The sequence below is a fragment of the Ctenocephalides felis genome, unplaced genomic scaffold, assembly GCF_003426905.1.
Source record: "Ctenocephalides felis isolate EL2017-DRISC unplaced genomic scaffold, ASM342690v1 CF-g0.4_SCAFFOLD_01492, whole genome shotgun sequence".
NCBI classification, from domain to species: Eukaryota; Metazoa; Arthropoda; class Insecta; order Siphonaptera; family Pulicidae; genus Ctenocephalides; species Ctenocephalides felis.
Window position 1 is genome coordinate 51,425,748 of NW_020537646.1, and position 21,847 is coordinate 51,447,594.

General features: G+C 29.0%; 2 protein-coding genes across 2 annotated transcripts; both read left to right on the forward strand.

Moving 5' to 3' along the window:
* The first annotated feature begins 2,744 nt into the window (after nt 1-2,744).
* On the forward strand, nt 2,745-9,824 carry LOC113369908 (S phase cyclin A-associated protein in the endoplasmic reticulum-like). Its single transcript, XM_026610526.1, has 4 exons — nt 2,745-2,782; nt 4,538-4,696; nt 7,936-8,106; nt 9,305-9,824. Exons 3-4 carry the CDS (start codon nt 7,936-7,938, stop codon nt 9,422-9,424), a joined length of 291 nt encoding a protein of 96 aa, XP_026466311.1. The 5' UTR covers nt 2,745-2,782; nt 4,538-4,696; the 3' UTR covers nt 9,425-9,824.
* Nucleotides 9,825-12,725: 2,901 nt separating this feature from the next.
* On the forward strand, nt 12,726-20,664 carry LOC113369909 (S phase cyclin A-associated protein in the endoplasmic reticulum-like). The gene is made up of 5 exons (XM_026610527.1): nt 12,726-12,915; nt 13,466-13,619; nt 15,372-15,530; nt 18,774-18,944; nt 20,145-20,664. The coding sequence occupies exons 1-5, from the start codon at nt 12,752-12,754 to the stop codon at nt 20,262-20,264; spliced, it is 768 nt and encodes a 255-aa protein (XP_026466312.1). The 5' UTR covers nt 12,726-12,751; the 3' UTR covers nt 20,265-20,664.
* The last annotated feature ends 1,183 nt before the right edge of the window (nt 20,665-21,847 follow it).

Below are 21,847 nucleotides of genomic sequence, written 5' to 3' on the forward strand. Positions count from 1 at the left end.
CAGTTTTACAATTCTCTTTATTTTTGACCAATGATCTATTCTTTAGATTATATCAAAATTGCCTTAGTGCTAGTGTGTTAATGAATTATGCTCCAGCTTGGTGAACTAATTTTATGATCGGGTTTCTTTTTAACCAATGGTCCATTCTTTATTTTTACCAAAATATGCCTTAGTGTCCTTTTATTAAAATGTGTAGAATGTTTTTCTCTTATGCTAGTTATATAATTTGTACATATTTTAGTTTTCTTAGCATTCAAAATGATGTTTTCCATATTTTGCGTGAGGAATTTAGTTTATAGTGACAAAATATTGTAATGGCAAATCTAGATATCTTGATACTTTTTTTTTTGAATGCCAATTCATCTGTACAATTTATTTTTAATGGTCTAAGTATTAATTATTGTATTAACTGATTAGGATCTTAATGATCTTTATTATCAAACAACTTATTCTACTTTTTTCCTCCGAGTCTTTCTCTGTTCTAAAAAAGTGGTCAATAACGAATATAATGCACGTGAGGCATTTATGTTTGTGTTAAATATTAAACTTTTATCTATTACATTACGAATTAGTATAAAATATTTTTTGTTGAGAATCTATGCCTTAGTGGGACTCTAGCACTCCTTCACGAGCCCTTCAAAAGGGATTCTCTTCTGAAGTGTTTACTCTCCGAGCAATAACAGTAACACGCGGCCACGGCTACGCCGAAATAAATGCGTGCCACATGTCTGCGCATAAATGCGTTCTACGCGCCACTTGCACGTAGCTTCGCATTGGTATGATTGCTTTATGATTTCAAGAGTAGGGCTTTTCATGAAAATATTGGAAAGACGAAGCTTTTTTATGCTTCATCATAAAAATGGCAGTTATGTTACAATTTATGAAACGTGTATTTTGAGCAAAAGTTACAATTTAAAGCGAACTTCTATTAATTTATGCCAGCTAGAGAAACAAACTTCGTTGAAACTATTCTATTTATTTTATTTATTTGCGTAAAGAGATCATTCTATATGCATGACAAAAGATTATGAATATAGTGTTCATTCTATTCTATCTCATACATATATATATATATGTTAGGGTGGTCCTTAAAATGATCATTTTCGAATTTCCTTGCTCCCAGGGGCTCAAATGGTTTCAAATAGATAAAAAACAATTCTCTGAAAGTTTTAGCTCTTAATATTAACGTTTAGATAGAGCACAATTCAATCAAGTTTGTATGGAAAGAGCATGGAAAAAAATTTGAAAATTCAAAAAAAATGTTTTATGTATAATTTAGCGACAAATGAATGAGTTTATTCATTCATTTGTTCGCTAATTACATCTAAAAACATTTTTAAAATTTTTGAAAATTTTTCCATGCTATTTCCATACAAAACTTTGATTGAATTGCGCTCTATCTAAACGTTAATATTAGAGCTAAAACTTTCAGAGAATTGTTTTTTTATCAATTTGGAACCATTTGAGCCCATGGGAGCAAGGAAATTCGAAAATGACCATTTTAAGGACCACCACTATATATATTAAAATACAAAATTTTTTTTTAAGCAGTTTTTTAGTTGTATCGACACTGCACTGAAATTATATAAATGAATGTCAAATTTTTAAAAATGATTGCTAAAATTTCATAATTTTTAGATTTTATATCTTTCCAAAATGACGAATACGCATTTAGTATTTTTGATCATTCACTATTTTTTATATAACATTTACTGCTAAGAAATCAAATTTTAATTCACAATTTAATATATCACTAGTTAATATTTAATAAAGGAAAAATAAGTTTACATGCTAGCAATACATTTAAGTAATATATATTATATATATATATATATAATATATTTATTGTTGTTTTTTATTTAAACTTGAAACTTTTGTCTGGTTTTAGATATGTCGTAGCGATCGGCCTTGTAGAAAAGATGGCACTTCTTCTTGCTTCTGCAAGAGGTTCCTTGGAGTCTAATCCTTCTTTAATGAGCTTTGCAGAAGAAAGTTTAGTGCTACTTAACTGTTTCATTAGAGCTACGCCATTCGATAAGAATGATCCTAGTCAAGATGTCACGAAAATGATGGAAACGATACGGTAAGCTTAAAGCTTCAATTACACATACACACACACACAACACATATATATATATATATATATATATATGTTATATATATATATATATATATATATATATTAACAAAGTCTAGTAATCAGGCATAACATCAATAAAAACATGAATTTCTTTCAGTGGAAACTGAAAATAAAATTAAAAACTAAAACAATTGAATTGGAGTGAAAAGAAAAAATAAAATAGTAAATAGTACTTACAATTAGTTAATCTTAGTGTTAAATTAGAAAATTCTAATAATACATGGTATCAGGATATGGTAGTGCAGTATTATAAACATTAAACTTGTAATACACAATATTTTCACAAAATACTAATTTAAAAAATCACAATTGGATAGTGTGTTGTTCGTAGACTGGTTGAAGATATAATGGAGAAAGGACTTTTTAAAAAATATTTTTTACCAAGACTTTGTTAATACACATGTCAACATCAAATTCAGAATCATACAATATATAATACACCGGTATAATTTTATAACGTCTTTTATTTTATTTTTTCATTTTTGCTCAGGTCGACTGAATTGCTAGGTTGTGTTTCTATGTTATACTGCGTAGCTACACCAATTGGTCAAGCGGAAATCAACCCATGTCTACATTAAAACTTGCAAGTAAACATTCAGTTTGTTAAAAACTATAGCCGATAAGGATTTGACCACATTTCAGGTAAACAATAAAACATTTAATCATCAATATTTTTTAAGAGTAAGAAAGTGTATTCAATATATTATTTATCTTATATTCAAGATAGAAGTGTAAAATTCTAAATGTGTATCTGTTCAATTAAGTTACTTCACGACATTATAGATGCTTTTCTGCAAACTAAAAATAATTTACATAAATATGACTGATTTTTTAATTATTTGGTCAAACTAATGGAATATAATATGAAACAATACTTTAGGAATTATACACTCTCAAGTGTTTATGAAATTATTCTATCCGTAGTATGTTACCTATTATATCATGAAGTTTTTTATCATTAAGATCAGTGCCGCAATAAGAATCGTTTCCAATTTTGAATATTTCCATTCTACTATCTTCTGTTTATATTTGCTATCTGGCTTTGATAATTGCATGCATAATACATTTAATATATTTGAGTTTTCGGATTGAATCAATATCAATATTGTCTGAACGCTGCCGATCGTTCTTTAACGCACATGCTCACCTGAATTCTTTATTCGGTGAACCATATGTCGCATTATATAAAATATTTATATGGTTCATATTTGTTTAAAACGTAGTATTTTGAACTTGAAATTCGAAAAACAGATCTAAGATAATTTTGCTTATATATATACGAAATTGATATAAAATTTAATGTGCAATTAGTTAAAACAATATATGTATTTAGTAAGGTGCTATACTACTTATTTTTTGAATATTTCTAATGAATAACAATTTGTTGGTTTTTACAATACAAGAGTGAAATTTTGTGAAAATTTGTGAAACCATGTGATTATATAATAAAACAGACATAAAACTCATATTAAAAAAAAAAACATAATATTAAAATTTTTTTGTGATTTTTTGTTAGATTGGCGTTGGTTTTAAATTAAAAATAAATGCTCACAGTTCGAATATATAATGCTTTTTTATTTTTTGATATATTTTATCCTCATTGCCCTTTCTCTATTATTATAAAACAATTGAAGTACACAATTCACCATTTTACCATGAAATTGCTGCTAATGCCAAATTTAGAAAAAAATTGATTAAAATAAATTGCAGGTCCAAAACATTTGAACAAATTGCGTGTATGAGCCGACTGATTTCTTTTTTTTTTCATTTTTAACTTTGGCTTTCTCTCGGTCATCTCATCGCTTATAGTCATAATTTCTGCTTGACGGTGATAAAACGAAATTAATTAAAATAATATCGCTAGTTAAATTTGTGCTTGTTGTATTATGTATCCTGTCTGTACCTTCAGTGATACTTTGTGATGCACCCTATCTTGCCCATGGCGGAAAATCGGAAATAATTTGTTTAATTTAGACGTCGAGTCAGTTGTATTTGTGTTTGCTGTTCAATCCGCAATGATTGTTTGCAGATGATGTATAGAGGAGTAATGATTTTTTGCCTAATGTTTACGTTTGCCAGATTCTTTCATAAAGAATTCTACTACTGCGTGATTTTAAGCGCATATGCCAGACGTGGCGTATGGTAACCCGTACTAGTAACCCGCGAACATTTTCTCGATCGTTTGCGGTTTTAAATCATATGGGTAATAATTATGGGAATGAAATTGCTATAATTAGCATAATGGTATAATTAATCATAAGAATCTTAATCAAAGAAGCTACAATCACGTTTATCGATTTAGCATTTATTATAGGTTCATGAAAATTTTATTTCAACGTGCTGATAAACTTAGCATGATTTTTATTGATATGCAATTTTTTTATTGTTTTATTTCAGTGCGCATCTAGTGCGGACGGTGTTTCCTTGCAGTTTAGACATGTTTGTAACACTCTGCTTGCCTATTGTTCTTCTGCCTCCAATGAACATTTGGATGGACTACTAAACGACGTATTGCAAACATTAGGATTGTTTTCCATAGGCAACAGGGACAATCAGGTATGTCAACTTTGTTAATATTATATGTCTAATGATGTGATTTTTTTTAGAATTAACTTTATATCTACAGCGTGTAGTATTTTCAAATTCCACGTTTTTGGAAACTGCATTATGCTTGACTTTAGGCGATGGTGTTGTGCTAATATTTTTTTACTGGAACGCTAAAATTAAAAAAACCTGTTCAAAAACCGGTTCTCATATTTGTTCCTGTTTGGTTCGAAAATGAAAGAAACACAAATTATTACAAAACCCATTTTGTATATATATATTGTGAAATATGTAAGTTTGGTGTTGATATATATTTTGATGTGTTATTAGATTCGGGTTCGGCAGCAACACCAAGTAAAAAAAACTAAAGTAGTTTTGAAATACTTTATTTATCCATACGTTTCGGTCTTTGTCGAGACCGTCATTCAGTGGAAAAAATAAATTATACAAAAATACTCTACACTATTACACTGTGATAAACCAAGCTATTAATAACTGGAACATTTAAACTAATTATTTTTGACAATTTTTGGTTACATTCTAGTGCGTACAGATTAACTAACGTCTAAATACTGAATGAGTTCAGTTAAAATAATATTCATATTACTGAAACCGCGCTCACACTCTACCGAACTGCAGGACACAATATACATGTAATTGAGATTTCTATATCTTTAGGATTATTTTGCCTCAAGTTTCAATATAATCTCTGAGCGTATTGATATATTGCATCAGTGATGTTAAATTAAATCTGGTGCATAATGACTGGATTTTATTTTCTTCTAGTCTATTCAATTTGCAATATTGCCACTCCGTCGTTAGATCTAATACTCGAAATTCACTTATCAAATCATCTTCTGTATGTAGCGATTTAAATATTTTTTTTGCCGGAACGCGCTCCGGCTCGGCTCGACGTTCAGGCGCGTTCCGGCTCGACGTTCAGGCGCGTTCCGGCTCGACAACACCACTGATTTTAGGCATGTTACACGAAGTTCCAAACAAATGTAACTAATTGGATTAATACCGAATTTTTTTTTAGTTTTGGAAATGCCAAAAATCTTGGAAATCATTCATTTATAAATAGTATTCTTATATATTATTATGTAATTTTCTTTCAAATTTAAGACTTACGTTTAAAAGATAGTTTATTTCTGGATTCAAAGATATCCGTTGGCTTTTGCTGAAGATCGGCTAAACTTTTTCTTTCATTCGTAACAAATTGTTGCAATTTTGATTTTTGCTTTTAATATTAAAAGCTGGTGTATATATTCAAATTTGTTTCTATCAAGTTTTCTTGGACTGTTTAGTGTGTTCCTATTTTTTTTTTTTTCGAAAAACATAGTCTGAGTTGTAAGTTTATTAGCTATGAGAAAAACACTGTCTTAAGCATATCCTTAACTTAGACATACCGGCAGCATCTTTAAAGAGTTGGGCAGCAGCTGACTGACACTACTGCTAAAGTTTGCGTATGTAACGATGATCGCCTTTCAGAAGAAGTCCGGAGGTAAAAAATAATGTGAGCATGAAACGAAAAAATACTGTGGCTATGCACTTTTTACGAAAAACGCTACTGACGAGCAAACTGAGTATGGACTTGCATAAGAAGTTGATAAAATGCTGCAGTTTGAATATGTTGTGTACAGTTTAGATGAATGGAGAAAACATAATGGACCGACTAGTGGTTTTGGTAGCACATGAAGAATTGCTTCATGGAACTTGAGAGGAAACAATAATTCGCAGCATATGATTGCGAAATGAAAAGAAAACTGAATCGGATCCATATAAGGCAAGGGTTGTTTCTACAAGATGCCATCGTTGGAACAATAAAAGTACAGAAAGTTTTAAAAAACGTTAGGACGCAGAAATGTGAGAAGTGAATAAAATCTGGTGCCTTAACACAGGGACTTGCCTTCGGGCAGTGCATTTGCAATAATAAAAATATCAAACATTGTCATTTTCACCTTTTCATTATTGTAATTTTAAAATAGTTTTTTGCAATTTAATGAAACAAAACTATCTAAAAATTCCAAAAAATATAAAATTTTTAATTTTTCTCAAAAAGTAATATAATTCTAATTTGTTTTTAGTGCGGGAAATTCTAATAATTTGTTTATAGACACAATATCTCACTTCACTAGTTGTATTTCATTTTCATCCTATATATATTACTACATATCAAATGCGCTATTAATACGTTGTAATAATACCTTCATAAGATGAGTATTTTACTTTTACTCTTTTAAATTAGAACTTCTTGCTTTTGGGCTAAAAGAATTTCTTTCTTATTAACTAAGTAAAGACATATTTCGTATGAAGGATTTCGATAAAATCACCGCAATAAGGTAAATTTCATCATCTACATCTTGTTTTTTATAAGCTTTCTTATATATTCCTCGTTTTAAGTTTTATCTTTGAGATATATTAAAAATATATTCTATTGAAAACATATCGCACATTTTGGTGTGATTTTGAACAAAGTCTGAAAAATATTAGCTGAAATAAAGAGAAAATGGAGAAAAATAATCACTGTATTTTGCAATATTATTATGATAAAGGGAAAAACGTTAGGCTTCTAAAAAATTTGTGCTGTTTATGGTGAAGGTACTTTATCAAAATCAGCAGCTCGAAAATGGTTTACTCGCTTTCGTTCTCGTAATTTCGATGTGAAAGATGTGCCACGCTTCGCTCATCCAATCACTGGAAAAATTGATGAAAATCTTGAAAAAAGTCTATTAACTAGCTATAGACCAGAAAACTGTTTTCAACTAATTACACAGGGCTAACTACAAAAGGAAGCTCGATGTATAGAATCTTGAGGATTTGGGCATGGAAAAACTTGATAGACTGAGTTAACGACAGCGACGTGCTGCTGAAACGCAACGAAATCGAACAAACGACAATCGGAGGCGAAAAATATCATGAAAGTGATGGTGAGCGACCCCAAGCGTTCTAAAACCACTATTGACACCGAAGAAGGTGATGTAGTGTTTGTGGCGGAACTGGGTGGGAATTGTCAATCTTTGGTCAGACGTGTCTCAATAGAATTAAACTGATTTGATAGGAAGCCTATTAAAACTGATTCAGTTAATTCTGTTTTTCAATCAGTAATAAAAGAAGTTTTTCTGAAATGACATCATGATTCTACCTGAAAAATGGTTGCTGTATTTGTTGATTTACTAAATAAACGCTACGAACTTTTTACTTGACCTAATAATTATGGTATTAAAACAATATTATTTTGTTAATAACAGATGGTGTTGGTTTCGGGGCCTCCTCCGTGTGTGCTTGTTCGCCTGGCAGCTCTGCCATTTCGTTATTTTTCACGTCCTGCCTTGGTGAGGATACTATTTCCTACTTTAATAGCTGCCACTGCAGGTAATACCGTTTCGTACAATCTTTTGCACCAGGATATGGACGTAGAGGTAAATATTTATTGATATTATATATTTGATCCAATAATTATTTTAATTATTTAGAGTATGAAACAGAGTAATTAAAAGTAAAGAGAATATAATAAGAATTGGAATGAAATGAATAACAATATATTTCATGATCTATTTTATAGAATATTCGATATATTAGACGATATTGTATTTATATTGCGACAGTTCTTTTAGCATATTCTCGCATACATATCATTTCATTTTCATTAAAATCATAAAATTATTCTTTGAAATAATACACGCAGTTATGTTTATAGAATATAACTCATTCGAATACATACGAATAATTTAAAAAACCCAATGACCACAAATAATAAAGAATAACGTATATAAAAGCATATTTAAGAAATAAAAATATTTTTGAATAACAATATTGAGTTATGAATTCAACAATATAAATTAATAAAAAAACTTGCAAAATATAAAAAATAAATTAACAAGTTTCAATTAATTACTTTTTTCTAAAAATTTTTGAATAGATATATTTTATACTATTATATATTTTTTATCGTATAAAATACTAAATGCGTATACAATATATACTATATATTTTATATATTGCTTGATGCTATTATGAAAAGTGGTTCATAAATAGTAATGAAGTAATCTTTAATATAATTTTAAGATATTATATATTCCAATATTTATTGAAAATTCATTTAATAAAACAAATTATACTTTACTTACTTGACATCGGGAAAATTGATTGTGAGGTTTTCAGTGTTTTTGCATTTTAGTTGCAAATAGAGCAGATTCTGTTATTGCATACTTCTTTTCTCATTATAAAGTGTAGGTACATTTATTTTCATTTCTTTTTCGAAGCAGGAAGGAATAATAAAAATACATAAAATTTGTATGACGATATTCATAATTTGCGATACATGTTACAGTATCGAAGTACTAAGCACTAGATATGTCAATTGCAAATGTTACACGCAAGGGCGCATCATTTCTCGATTATTTTTCAAATGTTGCTTGAGATATTTTAATCACAATAGTTTATATAATAATAATTGCTTGTTAATCTATAATTTTTTTCATATATTAGTACGAAAACGAAGTTTAATAAAATTAATGTTTTTAAATGACAATAAAATAAAATGACAAAATGAGAAATTAAAAAAATAAAGTAAATAATTATATGTTAATCAGATTGTTTAAAGAGTTGAATGTTTAGGTGCTTGAGGATTTCCGAAAATCGCCCGAAGGCCAGGAATGCCAGTTGCTGAAATTATTCAAAGAACGAGATCAATTCGTGCAGGAGTCCAGACAAGATTCCGCTGATCCGATTAAGTGACAAACGATACGTTTTTGTCGTTATTCGTGTCTGCGTAATCAGATGACTGTATGTCTGTGATATGAAAGAAACAGTTCGGCAAATCGCAAAATGCATAATAAAAACAAAGAAATATTTTGACGTTCAGCCAACGAATGCGAAATGCCGTAAGTGAAGAGGATTTTTTTGGCCTATTTATGCCAACTTTTGTATACCGATTTTTTATGAGTGCCCTTCTAATATTGAATGCGTGCCCACATACAGACCGAAGAAAATGTCGGTATTATTTTGTAGCCCTATAGAATATTGTTGATTCACTATTTACGAAGTTGAATATCATATGCAGTTTTTCAATATATTTAAAATAATTATAATGCTTAACTACTTACTTTATTTGATATAAAATATTATCTATCACGGACAAGACTAAAAAAGCATCCTTAATATCTAAACATCTTGCATATTTTATGAAATAATATATGCGCATAATATTAATTTAAATAGGATGAAATTCAGTTTACAATTTTTGTTTTATAAATAATTTATATAAAGTTTTGTTATCCTTTTGTAAATATTTTATTCTTAAAATTTGTTAAAGAAATGATATGATTTTGTTGTTCATTCATGCGTTTGTACTGATTAATCAATATCGAGAACAAGATATGGTTCATCAAAAATAAAACCAATGTTCTAATTATGACTGTAGTAATATTTTCTACTTAAGTTGATCGAATTTCTACCATAGTCTTGAAATAGACTTTAAATTCATTCATTCATTCATTCAACAAACAAATTATTCGTCCAGATATATATGAACTATTTATTATTTATACTTAATTAAAAAGTATTAATATTTATTTGACAAGAATGTTGTGTTATCATTTGATTTTGTGATAATCATTAAAATAAAATAATAAGATAATAATTCATGTTTGGTTGTGTTACGTTCTACACAGATTAGCTTTAAGTCCACCAGTATACAAGTCACGCTTATTTTAACAATACTCAAAAGACTAATTATCAAAGTGATGCTAATTATAATTAGACATTTACTAATATATTATGTTCATTGTGATCTTAATTTTAACGTACCAAACTTGTAGCTTGTTCATTACAAAGATTATATTTGTATAATGAAATAATATTAAAATCAACTAAATAATATGCATTTTTAACTCTTCATAGGTTTTAAGTTACAGCAATAGCAAAAAATTGAAATTATTTTTTTTTATATAAATTTCGTTTTCATATATCGTTTATGTTTATTTTGGCATACCTTAGAAAAAATGGATGTATGTTTGGGTGTGTGCGGATACAAATTCGGAAACACGCATCAACCGATGTGAATAATTGAAAAACATTCGATTCGTATTGATGGGAAGACGTGCTGATTGGTTTTCGGCAAAAGCAGGTCCAGCTATTTCGAACATACTGGACAAAAATTGCAAAATATGGTAATTCAGTATTTGAGAGAACAGAGCGTCCAATTTGAATAATTAAAAAAACATTTTAATTGTATTAGCGAAATCGCTCTTATTATACTGTTGTGTGTCAGCACCCTTATGTCCAACAAGTTATACATCTTACATCTTTTTTTATCTATGGACCTTATCCTCTCTCTATAGAATACGTTCACGACAGTCTTTTAGAATTTGGATTCTTCTCTATATTTGGGCTCTATGGTTTTAGATATCTTATATACTTGCGGCTCGAACCTTAGGATAATGCTGAAGCCGGTACTATCCGTGAGGTAAGTTATAGTAATAGCATTTTTGCATATCTTTACGTTTTGAAGTTTTTAAATATTTAGGAATACCTTAGAATAAATTGATGTATGTGTGTTTTTAATTCATTCACACTGACAATGAGATCAATTAGGTTCCGATATATACTTAAGCATTTTGTGACGGAATTCTAGCAATTTGCCATAAGAAACAAGCCATGCAGCAGTAGTTAACTACCCGTAGGGTAGTTATAGTAATGGGCCGAAAATCGAAAATAAAAGTTTTTGTGTTTCTCCACGTTTTGAAGGTTTCTAAACATTTACGCATACCTCAGAAAAAATCGATGTTTGTGTGTTTTGTATGTACGCATTTTTTCGTCCACGTTTTCGGGCGTACAGATCAACTGATTGGAAAGGTTCAAAAACATTCGATTTCTATTGATAACGAGATGCGCTGATTAGTTTTTGCAAAGGCAGGTCCAGCCGTTACGGAGATACAGGGTAAACAGTGCAGAAAATACAAATCGAGTTGTTGAGAGTTCGGAATATCCGATTTGATTAACCAAAAAACATACAATTTGTAATGATTAGGAGAAGAGCTGATTAATTTTTGGCAAAGGCAGGTCTGGCCATTTTGAAGATAGAGCTCATTCAGAGCTATTCTATTTATTTTATTTATTTGCGTAAAGAGATCAATTCTATATGCATGACAAAAGATTAATGAATATAGTGTTATCATTCTATTCTATCTCATACATATATAATATATATGTTAGGGTGGTCCTTAAAATGATCATTTTCGAATTTCCTTGCTCCCAGGGGCTCAAATGGTTTCAAATAGATAAAAAACAATTCTCTGAAAGTTTTAGCTCTTAATATTAACGTTTAGATAGAGCGCAATTCAATCAAAGTTTTGTATGGAAATAGCATGGAAAAATTTTCAAAAATTTTAAAAATGTTTTTTAGATGTAATTTAGCGAACAAATGAATGAATAAAACTCATTCATTTGTCGCTAAATTATACCTAAAACATTTTTTTTGAATTTTCAAATTTTTTTCCATGCTCTTTCCATACAAACTTTGATTGAATTGTGCTCTATCTAAACGTTAATATTAAGAGCTAAAACTTTCAGAGAATTGTTTTTTATCAATTTGGAACCATTTGAGCCCATGGGAGCAAGGAAATTCGAAAATGACCATTTTAAGGACCACCCTAATATATATTTATATTAAACAGAAACAGTTTTAAAGCAGTTTTTTATGTTGTATCGACACTGCACTGAAATTATATAAATGAAATGTCAAATTTTTAAAAATGATTGCTAAAATTTCATAATTTTTAGATTTTATATCTTTCCAAAATTGACGAATACGCATTTAGTATTTTTGATCATTCACTATTTTTTATATAACATTTACTGCTAAGAAATCAAATTTTAATTCACAATTTAATATATCACTAGTTAATATTTAATAAAGGAAAAATAAGTTTACATGCTAGCAATACATTTAAGTAATATATATATATATATATATATATATATATATTTATTGTTGTTTTTTATTTAAACTTGAAACTTTTGTCTGGTTTTAGATATGTCGTAGCGATCGGCCTTGTAGAAAAGATGGCACTTCTTCTTGCTTCTGCAAGAGGTTCCTTGGAGTCTAATCCTTCTTTAATGAGCTTTGCAGAAGAAAGTTTAGTGCTACTTAACTGTTTCATTAGAGCTACGCCATTCGATAAGAATGATCCTAGTCAAGATGTCACGAAAATGATGGAAACGATACGGTAAGCTTAAAGCTTCAATTACACATACACACACACACACACATATATATATATATATATATTATATGTATATATATATATATATATATATATATATATTAACAAAGTCTAGTAATCAGGCATAACATCAATAAAAAACATGAATTTCTTTCAATGGAAACTGAAAATAAAATTAAAAACTAAAACAATTGAATTGGAGTGAAAAGAAAAAATAAAATAGTAAATAGTACTTACAATTAGTTAATCTTAGTGTTAAATTAGAAAATTCTAATAATACATGGTATCAGGATATGGTAGTGCAGTATTATAAACATTAAACTTGTAATTACACAATATTTTCACAAAATACTAATTTAAAAAATCACAATTGGATAGTGTGTTGTTCGTAGACTGGTTGAAGATATAATGGAGAAAGGACTTTTTTAAAAAAATATTTTTTACCAAGACTTTGTTAATACACATGTCAACATCAAATTCAGAATCATACAATATATAATACACCGGTATAATTTTATAACGTCTTTTATTTTATTTTTTCATTTTTGCTCAGGTCGACTGAATTGCTAGGTTGTGTTTCTATGTTATACTGCGTAGCTACACCAATTGGTCAAGCGGAAAATCAACCCATGTCTACATTAAAACTTGCAAGTAAAACATTCAGTTTGTTAAAAACTATAGCCGATAAGGATTTGACCACATTTCAGGTAAACAATAAAACATTTAATCATCAATATTTTTTAAGAGTAAGAAAGTGTATTCAATATATTATTTATCTTATATTCAAGATAGAAAGTGTAAAATTCTAAATGTGTATCTGTTCAATTAAGTTACTTCACGACATTATAGATGCTTTTCTGCAAACTAAAAATAATTTACATAAATATGACTGATTTTTTAATTATTTGGTCAAACTAATGGAATATAATATGAAACAATACTTTAGGAATTATACACTCTCAAGTGTTTATGAAATTATTCTATCCGTAGTATGTTACCTATTATATCATGAAGTTTTTTATCATTAAGATCAGTGCCGCAATAAGAATCGTTTCCAATTTTGAATATTTCCATTCTACTATCTTCTGTTTATATTTGCTATCTGGCTTTGATAATTGCATGCATAATACATTTAATATATTTGAGTTTTCGGATTGAATCAATATCAATATTGTCTGAACGCTGCCGATCGTTCTTTAACGCACATGCTCACCTGAATTCTTTATTCGGTGAACCATATGTCGCATTATATAAAATATTTATATGGTTCATATTTGTTTAAAACGTAGTATTTTGAACTTGAAATTCGAAAAACAGATCTAAGATAATTTTGCTTATATATATACGAAATTTGATATAAAATTTAATGTGCAATTAGTTAAAACAATATATGTATTTAGTAAGGTGCTATACTACTTATTTTTTGAATATTTCTAAAGAATAACAATTTGTTGGTTTTTACAATACAAGAGTGAAATTTTGTGAAAATTTGTGAAACCATGTGATTATATAATAAAACAGACATAAAACTCATATTAAAAAAAAAACATAATATTAAAATTTTTTTGTGATTTTTTGTTAGATTGGCGTTGGTTTTAAATTAAAAATAAATGCTCACAGTTCGAATATATAATGCTTTTTTATTTTTTGATATATTTTATCCTCATTGCCCTTTCTATTATTATAAAACAATTGAAGTACACAATTCACCATTTTACCATGAAATTGCTGCTAATGCCAAATTTAGAAAAAAATTGATTAAAATAAATTGCAGGTCCAAAACATTTGAACAAATTGCGTGTATGAGCCGACTGATTTCTTTTTTTTTTCATTTTTAACTTTGGCTTTCTCTCGGTCATCTCATCGCTTATAGTCATAATTTCTGCTTGACGGTGATAAAACGAAATTAATTAAAATAATATCGCTAGTTAAATTTGTGCTTGTTGTATTATGTATCCTGTCTGTACCTTCAGTGATACTTTGTGATGCACCCTATCTTGCCCATGGCGGAAAATCGGAAATAATTTGTTTAATTTAGACGTCGAGTCAGTTGTATTTGTGTTTGCTGTTCAATCCGCAATGATTGTTTGCAGATGATGTATAGAGGAGTAATGATTTTTTGCCTAATGTTTACGTTTGCCAGATTCTTTCATAAAGAATTCTACTGCGTTGATTTTAAGCGCATATGCCAGACGTGGCGTATGGTAACCCGTACTAGTAACCCGCGAACATTTTCTCGATCGTTTGCGGTTTTAAATCATATGGGTAATAATTATGGGAATGAAATTGCTATAATTAGCATAATGGTATAATTAATCATAAGAATCTTAATCAAAGAAGCTACAATCACGTTTATCGATTTAGCATTTATTATAGGTTCATGAAAATTTTATTTCAACGTGCTGATAAACTTAGCATGATTTTTATTGATATGCAATTTTTTTATTGTTTTATTTCAGTGCGCATCTAGTGCGGACGGTGTTTCCTTGCAGTTTAGACATGTTTGTAACACTCTGCTTGCCTATTGTTCTTCTGCCTCCAATGAACATTTGGATGGACTACTAAACGACGTATTGCAAACATTAGGATTGTTTTCCATAGGCAACAGGGACAATCAGGTATGTCAACTTTGTTAATATTATATGTCTAATGATGTGATTTTTTTTAGAATTAACTTTATATCTACAGCGTGTAGTATTTTCAAATTCCACGTTTTATTGGAAACTGCATTATGCTTGACTTTAGGCGATGGTGTTGTGCTAATATTTTTTTTACTGGAACGCTAAAATTAAAAAAACCTGTTCAAAAACCGGTTCTCATATTTGTTCCTGTTTGGTTCGAAAATGAAAGAAACACAAATTATTACAAAACCCATTTTGTATATATATATTGTGAAATATGTAAGTTTGGTGTTGATATATATTTTGATGTGTTATTAGATTCGGGCAGCAACACCAAGTAAAAAAAACTAAAGTAGTTTTGAAATACTTTATTTATCCATACGTTTCGGTCTTTGTCGAGACCGTCATTCAGTGGAAAAAATAAAATTATACAAAAATACTCTACACTATTACACTGTGATAAACCAAGCTATTAATAACTGGAACATTTAAACTAATTATTTTTGACAATTTTTGGTTACATTCTAGTGCGTACAGATTAACTAACGTCTAAATACTGAATGAGTTCAGTTAAAATAATATTCATATTACTGAAACCGCGCTCACACTCTACCGAACTGCAGGACACAATATACATGTAATTGAGATTTCTATATCTTTAGGAATTATTTTGCCTCAAGTTTCAATATAATCTCTGAGCGTATTGATATATTGCATCAGTGATGTTAAATTAAATCTGGTGCATAATGACTGGATTTTATTTTCTTCTAGTCTATTTCAATATTGCCACTCCGTCGTTAGATCTAATACTCGAAATTCACTTATCAAATCATCTTCTGTATGTAGCGATTTAAAAATATTTTTTTTGCCGGAACGCGCTCCGGCTCGGCTCGACGTTCAGGCGCGTTCCGGCTCGACGTTCAGGCGCGTTCCGGCTCGACAACACCACTGATTTTAGGCATGTTACACGAAGTTCCAAACAAATGTAACTAATTGGATTAATACCGAATTTTTTTTTAGTTTTGGAAATGCCAAAAAATCTTGGAAATCATTCATTTATAAATAGTATTCTTATATATTATTATGTAATTTTCTTTCAAATTTAAGACTTACGTTTAAAAGATAGTTTATTTCTGGATTCAAAGATATCCGTTGGCTTTTGCTGAAGATCGGCTAAACTTTTTCTTTCATTCGTAACAAATTGTTGCAATTTTGATTTTTGCTTTTAATATTAAAAGCTGGTGTATATATTCAAATTTGTTTCTATCAAGTTTTCTTGGACTGTTTAGTGTGTTCCTATTTTTTTTTTTTTTCGAAAAACATAGTCTGAGTTGTAAGTTTATTAGCTATGAGAAAAAACACTGTCTTAAGCATATCCTTAACTTAGACATACCGGCAGCATCTTTAAAGAGTTGGGCAGCAGCTGACTGACACTACTGCTAAAGTTTGCGTATGTAACGATGATCGCCTTTCAGAAGAAGTCCGGAGGTAAAAAATAATGTGAGCATGAAACGAAAAAATACTGTGGCTATGCACTTTTTACGAAAAGAACGCTACTGACGAGCAAACTGAGTATGGACTTGCATAAGAAGTTGATAAAATGCTGCAGTTTGAATATGTTGTGTACAGTTTAGATGAATGGAGAAAACATAATGGACCGACTAGTGGTTTTGGTAGCACATGAAGAATTGCTTCATGGAACTTGAGAGGAAACAATAATTCGCAGCATATGATTGCGAAATGAAAAGAAAACTGAATCGGATCCATATAAGGCAAGGGTTGTTTCTACAAGATGCCATCGTTGGAACAATAAAAGTACAGAAAGTTTTAAAAAACGTTAGGACGCAGAAATGTGAGAAGTGAATAAAATCTGGTGCCTTAACACAGGGACTTGCCTTCGGGCAGTGCATTTGCAATAATAAAAATATCAAACATTGTCATTTTCACCTTTTCATTATTGTAAATTTTAAAATAGTTTTTTGCAATTTAATGAAACAAAACTATCTAAAAATTCCAAAAAATATAAAATTTTTAATTTTTCTCAAAAAGTAATATAATTCTAATTTGTTTTTAGTGCGGGAAATTCTAATAATTTGTTTATAGACACAATATCTCACTTCACTAGTTGTATTTCATTTTCATCCTATATATATTACTACATATCAAATGCGCTATTAATACGTTGTAATAATACCTTCATAAGATGAGTATTTTACTTTTACTCTTTTAAATTAGAACTTCTTGCTTTTGGGCTAAAAGAATTTCTTTCTTATTAACTAAGTAAAGACATATTTCGTATGAAGGATTTCGATAAAATCACCGCAATAAGGTAAATTATCATCTACATCTTGTTTTTATAAGCTTTCTTATATATTCCTCGTTTTAAGTTTTATCTTTGATTTTAGATATATTAAAAATATATTCTATTGAAAACATATCGCACATTTTGGTGTGATTTTGAACAAAGTCTGAAAAATATTAGCTGAAATAAAGAGAAAATGGAGAAAAATAATCACTGTATTTTGCAATATTATTATGATAAAGGGAAAAACGTTAGGCTTCTAAAAAATTTGTGCTGTTTATGGTGAAGGTACTTTATCAAAATCAGCAGCTCGAAAATGGTTTACTCGCTTTCGTTCTCGTAATTTCGATGTGAAAGATGTGCCACGCTTCGCTCATCCAATCACTGGAAAAATTGATGAAAATCTTGAAAAAAGTCTATTAACTAGCTATAGACCAGAAAACTGTTTTCAACTAATTACACAGGGCTAACTACAAAAGGAAGCTCGATGTATAGAATCTTGAGGATTTGGGCATGGAAAAACTTGATAGACTGAGTTAACGACAGCGACGTGCTGCTGAAACGCAACGAAATCGAACAAACGACAATCGGAGGCGAAAAATATCATGAAAGTGATGGTGAGCGACCCCAAGCGTTCTAAAACCACTATTGACACCGAAGAAGGTGATGTAGTGTTTGTGGCGGAACTGGGTGGGAATTGTCAATCTTTGGTCAGACGTGTCTCAATAGAATTAAACTGATTTGATAGGAAGCCTATTAAAACTGATTCAGTTAATTCTGTTTTTCAATCAGTAATAAAAGAAGTTTTTCTGAAATGACATCATGATTCTACCTGAAAAATGGTTGCTGTATTTGTTGATTTACTAAATAAACGCTACGAACTTTTTACTTGACCTAATAATTATGGTATTAAAACAATATTATTTTGTTAATAACAGATGGTGTTGGTTTCGGGGCCTCCTCCGTGTGTGCTTGTTCGCCTGGCAGCTCTGCCATTTCGTTATTTTTCACGTCCTGCCTTGGTGAGGATACTATTTCCTACTTTAATAGCTGCCACTGCAGGTAATACCGTTTCGTACAATCTTTTGCACCAGGATATGGACGTAGAGGTAAATATTTATTGATATTATATATTTGATCCAATAATTATTTTAATTATTTAGAGTATGAAACAGAGTAATTAAAAGTAAAGAGAATATAATAAGAATTGGAATGAAATGAATAACAATATATTTCATGATCTATTTTATAGAATATTCGATATATTAGACGATATTGTATTTATATTGCGACAGTTCTTTTAGCATATTCTCGCATACATATCATTTCATTTTCATTAAAATCATAAAATTATTCTTTGAAATAATACACGCAGTTATGTTTATAGAATATAACTCATTCGAATACATACGAATAATTTAAAAAACCCAATGACCACAAATAATAAAGAATAACGTATATAAAAGCATATTTAAGAAATAAAAATATTTTTGAATAACAATATTGAGTTATGAATTCAACAATATAAATTAATAAAAAAACTTGCAAAATATAAAAAATAAATTAACAAGTTTCAATTAATTACTTTTTTCTAAAAATTTTTGAATAGATATATTTTATACTATTATATATCTTTTATCGTATAAAATACTAAATGCGTATACAATATATACTATATATTTTATATATTGCTTGATGCTATTATGAAAAGTGGTTCATAAATAGTAATGAAGTAATCTTTAATATAATTTTAAGATATTATATATTCCAATATTTATTGAAAATTCATTTAATAAAACAAAATTATACTTTACTTACTTGACATCGGGAAAATTGATTGTGAGGTTTTCAGTGTTTTTGCATTTTAGTTGCAAATAGAGCAGATTCTGTTATTGCATACTTCTTTTCTCATTATAAAGTGTAGGTACATTTATTTTCATTTCTTTTTCGAAGCAGGAAGGAATAATAAAAATACATAAAATTTGTATGACGATGTTCATAATTTGCGATACATGTTACAGTATCGAAGTACTAAGCACTAGATATGTCAATTGCAAATGTTACACGCAAGGGCGCATCATTTCTCGATTATTTTTCAAATGTTGCTTGAGATATTTTAATCACAATAGTTTATATAATAATAATTGCTTGTTAATCTATAATTTTTTTCATATATTAGTACGAAAACGAAGTTTAATAAAAATTAATGTTTTTAAATGACAATAAAATAAAATGACAAAATGAGAAATTAAAAAAATAAAGTAAATAATTATATGTTAATCAGATTGTTTAAAGAGTTGAATGTTTAGGTGCTTGAGGATTTCCGAAAATCGCCCGAAGGCCAGGAATGCCAGTTGCTGAAATTATTCAAAGAACGAGATCAATTCGTGCAGGAGTCCAGACAAGATTCCGCTGATCCGATTAAGTGACAAACGATACGTTTTTGTCGTTATTCGTGTCTGCGTAATCAGATGACTGTATGTCTGTGATATGAAAGAAACAGTTCGGCAAATCGCAAAATGCATAATAAAAACAAAGAAATATTTTGACGTTCAGCCAACGAATGCGAAATGCCGTAAGTGAAGAGGATTTTTTTGGCCTATTTATGCCAACTTTTGTATACCGATTTTTTATGAGTGCCCTTCTAATATTGAATGCGTGCCCACATACAGACCGAAGAAAATGTCGGTATTATTTTGTAGCCCTATAGAATATTGTTGATTCACTATTTACGAAGTTGAATATCATATGCAGTTTTTCAATATATTTAAAATAATTATAATGCTTAACTACTTACTTTATTTGATATAAAATATTATCTATCACGGACAAGACTAAAAAAGCATCCTTAATATCTAAACATCTTGCATATTTTATGAAATAATATATGCGCATAATATTAATTTAAATAGGATGAAATTCAGTTTACAATTTTTGTTTTATAAATAATTTATATAAAGTTTTGTTATCCTTTTGTAAATATTTTATTCTTAAAATTTGTTAAAGAAATGATATGATTTTGTTGTTCATTCATGCGTTTGTACTGATTAATCAATATCGAGAACAAGATATGGTTCATCAAAAATAAAACCAATGTTCTAATTATGACTGTAGTAATATTTTCTACTTAAGTTGATCGAATTTCTACCATAGTCTTGAAATAGACTTTAAATTCATTCATTCATTCATTCAACAAACAAATTATTCGTCCAGATATATATGAACTATTTATTATTTATACTTAATTAAAAAGTATTAATATTTATTTGACAAGAATGTTGTGTTATCATTTGATTTTGTGATAATCATTAAAATAAAATAATAAGATAATAATTCATGTTTGGTTGTGTTACGTTCTACACAGATTAGCTTTAAGTCCACCAGTATACAAGTCACGCTTATTTTAACAATACTCAAAAGACTAATTATCAAAGTGATGCTAATTATAATTAGACATTTACTAATATATTATGTTCATTGTGATCTTAATTTTAACGTACCAAACTTGTAGCTTGTTCATTACAAAGATTATATTTGTATAATGAAATAATATTAAAATCAACTAAATAATATGCATTTTTAACTCTTCATAGGTTTTAATTTACAGCAATAGCAAAAAATTGAAATTATTTTTTTTTTATATAAATTTCGTTTTCATATATCGTTTATGTTTATTTTGGCATACCTTAGAAAAAATGGATGTATGTTTGGGTGTGTGCGGATACAAATTCGGAAACACGCATCAACCGATGTGAATAATTGAAAAACATTCGATTCGTATTGATGGGAAGACGTGCTGATTGGTTTTCGGCAAAAGCAGGTCCAGCTATTTCGAACATACTGGACAAAAATTGCAAAATATGGTAATTCAGTATTTGAGAGAACAGAGCGTCCAATTTGAATAATTAAAAAAACATTTTAATTGTATTAGCGAAATCGCTCTTATTATACTGTTGTGTGTCAGCACCCTTATGTCCAACAAGTTATACATCTTACATCTTTTTTTATCTAT

Bases quoted from the DNA above. Each gene is read 5' to 3' on its own strand.
- LOC113369908 (XM_026610526.1), top strand. From the start codon at position 7,936: ATGGTGTTGGTTTCGGGGCCTCCTCCGTGTGTGCTTGTTCGCCTGGCA. The intron at 8,107-9,304 runs GTAAATATTTAT...TTGAATGTTTAG, and splicing joins ACCAGGATATGGACGTAGAG to GTGCTTGAGGATTTCCGAAA.
- LOC113369909 (XM_026610527.1), top strand. From the start codon at position 12,752: ATGGCACTTCTTCTTGCTTCTGCAAGAGGTTCCTTGGAGTCTAATCCT. The intron at 15,531-18,773 runs GTATGTCAACTT...TGTTAATAACAG, and splicing joins TAGGCAACAGGGACAATCAG to ATGGTGTTGGTTTCGGGGCC. The intron at 18,945-20,144 runs GTAAATATTTAT...TTGAATGTTTAG, and splicing joins ACCAGGATATGGACGTAGAG to GTGCTTGAGGATTTCCGAAA.